General features: G+C 56.5%; 1 protein-coding gene across 1 annotated transcript in view; it reads right to left on the bottom strand.

Moving 5' to 3' along the window:
- The window catches only part of LOC116353656 (syntaxin-1A), a 180,839-nt gene that overhangs the window by 47,592 nt on the left and 128,247 nt on the right, over positions 1-5,000 (bottom strand). Inside the window, exon 4 of the mRNA XM_031791243.1 lies at positions 4,788-4,861. Coding sequence (XP_031647103.1) covers positions 4,788-4,861 — 74 coding nt within the window. The remainder of the gene's footprint in view (positions 1-4,787; positions 4,862-5,000) is intronic.

Genomic DNA, 5,000 nt, shown 5'->3' with positions numbered 1-5,000 from the left:
GATGGGAGAAACAGGGGGGAGACAGGGGGGACGGGAGAGACAGGGGATAGACAGGAGAAGGGAGAAACAGGGGGGAGAGACAGGGGGACGGGAGAAACAGGGGAGAGACAGGGGGACGGGAGAGACAGGGGAGAGACAGGGGGACGTGAGAGACAGGAGGACAGGAGAGACAGGAGGATGGGAGAAACAGGGGAGAGACAGGGGGACGGGAGAGACGGGGGAGAGACGGGGGAGAGACAGAGGGACAGGGGAGAGACAGGGGGATGGGAGAGACGGGGGAGACGGGGGAGAGACAGGGGGACAGGGGAGAAACAGGGGAGAGACAGGGGGATGGGAGAGACGGGGGAGAGACAGGGGAGAGACAGGGGGACAGGGGAGAGACAGGGGAGAGACAGGGGATGGGAGAGACAGGGGAGAGACAGGGGAGAGACAGGGGAGAGACAGGGGGATGGGAGAGACAGGGGAGAGACAGGGGAGAAACAGGGGAGAGACAGGGGAGAGAGGGGGATGGGAGAGACAGGGGAGAGACAGGGGAGAAGGGGGATGGGACTTTCACTATTTGCACATCATTACAACACTGTATATATACACATAATATGACATTTGAAATGTCTCACTTCTGTGAGTGTAATGTTTACTGTTTACTTCTTATTGTTTATTTCACTTTTGCTTATTATCTACTTGCTTGGCAATGTTAACATATGTTTCTCATGTCAATAAAGCCCCTTGAATTGAATTGAATTGAGAGGAGGAGGCAGGGAGACAGGTCCATTAAGGTCATTGTCTCCTCTCTCCTGACTCCTCTCTCCTGACTCCTCTCTCCTGACTCCTCTCACCTGTCTCCTCTCACCTGTCTCCTCTCACCTGACTCCTCTCACCTGACTCCTCTCTCCTGCCTCCTCTCACCTGTCTCCTCTCTCCTGACTCCTCTCACCTGACTCCTCTCTCCTGACTCCTCTCACCTGTCTCCTCTCACCTGTCTCCTCTCACCTGACTCCTCTCACCTGACTCCTCTCACCTGACTCCTCTCTCCTGACTCCTCTCACCTGACTCCTCTCTCCTGACTCCTCTCACCTGACTCCTCTCTCCTGACACCTCTCACCTGACTCCTCTCACCTGACTCTTCTCACCTGACTCCTCTCTCCTGACTCCTCTCTGCTGACTCCTCTCTCCTGCCTCCTCTCATCTGACTCCTCTCACCTGCCTCCTCTCACCTGACTCCTCTCTCCTGCCTCCTCTCATCTGACTCCTCTCTCCTGACTCCTCTCTGCTGACTCCTCTCACCTGACTCCTCTCACCTGACTCCTCTCACCTGCCTCCTCTCATCTGACTCCTCTCTCCTGCCTCCTCTCATCTGACTCCTCTCTGCTGACTCCTCTCTGCTGACTCCTCTCACCTGACTCCTCTCTCCTGACTCCTCTCACCTGACTCCTCTCACCTGACTCCTCTCTACTGACTCCTCTCTCCTGACTCCTCTCACCTGACTCCTCTCTCCTGACTCCTCTCTCCTGACTCCTCTCTCCTGCCTTCTCTCACCTGACTCCTCTCTCCTGACTCCTCTCTCCTGCCTCCTCTCTCCTGACTCCTCTCTCCTGACTCCTCTCACCTGACTCCTCTCTCCTGACTCCTCTCACCTGACTCCTCTCACCTGACTCCTCTTTCCCTGACTCCTCTCTCCTGCCTCCTCTCACCTGACTCTCTCTCCTGCCTCCTCTCACCTGCCTCCTCTCTCCTGACTCCTCTCACCTGACTCCTCTCTCCTGACTCCTCTCACCTGACTCCTCTCTCCTGACTCCTCTCTCCTGACTCCTCTCACCTGACTCCTCTCTCCTGACTCCTCTCTTCTGCCTCCTCTCTCCTGACTCCTCTCTCCTGCCTCCTCTCACCTGCCTCCTCTCTCCTGACTCCTCTCACCTGACTCCTCTCTCCTGACTCCTCTCTCCTGACTCCTCTCACCTGACTCCTCTCTCCTGACTCCTCTCTCCTGACTCCTCTCTCCTGACTCCTCTCTTCTGCCTCCTCTCACCTGACTCCTCTCACCTGACTCCTCTCTCCTGACTCCTCTCACCTGACTCCTCTCTCCTGACTCCTCTCTCCTGACTCCTCTCACCTGACTCCTCTCTCCTGACTCCTCTCTCCTGACTCCTCTCACCTGACTCCTCTCTCCTGACTCCTCTCTTCTGCCTCCTCTCACCTGACTCCTCTCTCCTGACTCCTCTCACCTGACTCCTCTCTCCTGACTCCTCTCACCTGACTCCTCTCTCCTGACTCCTCTCTTCTGCCTCCTCTCACCTGACTCCTCTCTCCTGACTCCTCTCACCTGACTCCTCTCACCTGACTCCTCTCACCTGACTCCTCTCACCTGACTCCTCTCTTCTGCCTCCTCTCACCTGACTCCTCTCACCTGACTCCTCTCTCCTGACTCCTCTCTTCTGCCTCCTCTCACCTGACTCCTCTCTCCTGACTCCTCTCACCTGACTCCTCTCTCCTGCCTCCTCTCACCTGCCTCCTCTCTCCTGACTCCTCTCACCTGACTCCTCTCTCCTGACTCCTCTCTCCTGACTCCTCTCACCTGACTCCTCTCACCTGACTCCTCTCACCTGACTCCTCTCTCCTGACTCCTCTCACCTGACTCCTCTCTCCTGACTCCTCTCACCTGACTCCTCTCTCCTGACTCCTCTCACCTGACTCCTCTCACCTGACTCTTCTCACCTGACTCCTCTCTCCTGACTCCTCTCTGCTGACTCCTCTCTCCTGCCTCCTCTCATCTGACTCCTCTCACCTGCCTCCTCTCACCTGACTCCTCTCTCCTGCCTCCTCTCATCTGACTCCTCTCTCCTGACTCCTCTCTGCTGACTCCTCTCACCTGACTCCTCTCACCTGACTCCTCTCACCTGCCTCCTCTCATCTGACTCCTCTCTCCTGCCTCCTCTCATCTGACTCCTCTCTGCTGACTCCTCTCTGCTGACTCCTCTCACCTGACTCCTCTCTCCTGACTCCTCTCACCTGACTCCTCTCACCTGACTCCTCTCTACTGACTCCTCTCTCCTGACTCCTCTCACCTGACTCCTCTCTCCTGACTCCTCTCTCCTGACTCCTCTCTCCTGCCTTCTCTCACCTGACTCCTCTCTCCTGACTCCTCTCTCCTGCCTCCTCTCTCCTGACTCCTCTCTCCTGACTCCTCTCACCTGACTCCTCTCTCCTGACTCCTCTCACCTGACTCCTCTCACCTGACTCCTCTTTCCTGACTCCTCTCTCCTGCCTCCTCTCACCTGACTCCTCTCTCCTGCCTCCTCTCACCTGCCTCCTCTCTCCTGACTTCCTCTCACCTGACTCCTCTCTCCTGACTCCTCTCACCTGACTCCTCTCTCCTGACTCCTCTCTCCTGACTCCTCTCACCTGACTCCTCTCTCCTGACTCCTCTCTTCTGCCTCCTCTCTCCTGACTCCTCTCTCCTGCCTCCTCTCACCTGACTCCTCTCTCCTGACTCCTCTCACCTGACTCCTCTCTCCTGACTCCTCTCTCCTGACTCCTCTCACCTGACTCCTCTCTCCTGACTCCTCTCTCCTGACTCCTCTCTCCTGACTCCTCTCTTCTGCCTCCTCTCACCTGACTCCTCTCACCTGACTCCTCTCTCCTGACTCCTCTCACCTGACTCCTCTCTCCTGACTCCTCTCTCCTGACTCCTCTCACCTGACTCCTCTCTCCTGACTCCTCTCTCCTGACTCCTCTCACCTGACTCCTCTCTCCTGACTCCTCTCTTCTGCCTCCTCTCACCTGACTCCTCTCTCCTGACTCCTCTCACCTGACTCCTCTCTCCTGACTCCTCTCACCTGACTCCTCTCTCCTGACTCCTCTCTTCTGCCTCCTCTCACCTGACTCCTCTCTCCTGACTCCTCTCACCTGACTCCTCTCACCTGACTCCTCTCACCTGACTCCTCTCTTCTGCCTCCTCTCACCTGACTCCTCTCACCTGACTCCTCTCTCCTGACTCCTCTCTTCTGCCTCCTCTCACCTGACTCCTCTCTCCTGACTCCTCTCACCTGACTCCTCTCTCCTGCCTCCTCTCACCTGCCTCCTCTCTCCTGACTCCTCTCACCTGACTCCTCTCACCTGACTCCTCTCTCCTGACTCCTCTCTCCTGACTCCTCTCACCTGACTCCTCTCTCCTGACTCCTCTCTCCTGCCTCCTCTCACCTGACTCCTCTCTCCTGACTCCTCTCTCCTGCCTCCTCTCACCTGCCTCCTCTCTCCTGACTCCTCTCACCTGACTCCTCTCACCTGACTCCTCTCTCCTGACTCCTCTCTCCTGACTCCTCTCACCTGACTCCTCTCTCCTGACTCCTCTCTCCTGACTCCTCTCTTCTGCCTCCTCTCACCTGACTCCTCTCTCCTGACTCCTCTCACCTGACTCCTCTCTCCTGACTCCTCTCTCCTGACTCCTCTCACCTGACTCCTCTCTCCTGACTCCTCTCTCCTGACTCCTCTCACCTGACTCCTCTCTCCTGACTCCTCTCTTCTGCCTCCTCTCACCTGACTCCTCTCACCTGACTCCTCTCTCCTGACTCCTCTCTTCTGCCTCCTCTCACCTGACTCCTCTCTCCTGACTCCTCTCACCTGACTCCTCTCACCTGACTCCTCTCTCCTGACTCCTCTCTCCTGACTCCTCTCACCTGACGCCTCTCTCCTGACTCCTCTCTCCTGACTCCTCTTCTGCTGCCTCACTCATCCTTACATCTCTACCACTGCACTCTCTCCTCTTCTCACTTCCTCTCCTCCTGACTCACCTGTGTCTTGCGTATCCTCAGGTCAGCTGAAGACTTGTTCTGACTCTCCTCCTGCTCAATGGTCTGTTGGATACCTGCAGGAAGAGGCAGAGGGAGATGTTATATTATAGAGGCAGGTGAGATGTTATATTATAGAGGCAGAGGGAGATGTTATATTATAGAGGCAGAGGGAGATGTCATATTATAGAGGCAGGGGAGATGTCATATTATAGA

Source organism: Oncorhynchus kisutch, linkage group LG15 (assembly GCF_002021735.2).
Source record: "Oncorhynchus kisutch isolate 150728-3 linkage group LG15, Okis_V2, whole genome shotgun sequence".
NCBI classification, from domain to species: domain Eukaryota; kingdom Metazoa; phylum Chordata; class Actinopteri; order Salmoniformes; family Salmonidae; genus Oncorhynchus; species Oncorhynchus kisutch.
The sequence above is the reverse complement of the archived record's forward strand: the minus strand, read 5'-3'. Positions and strand labels throughout refer to the sequence as shown.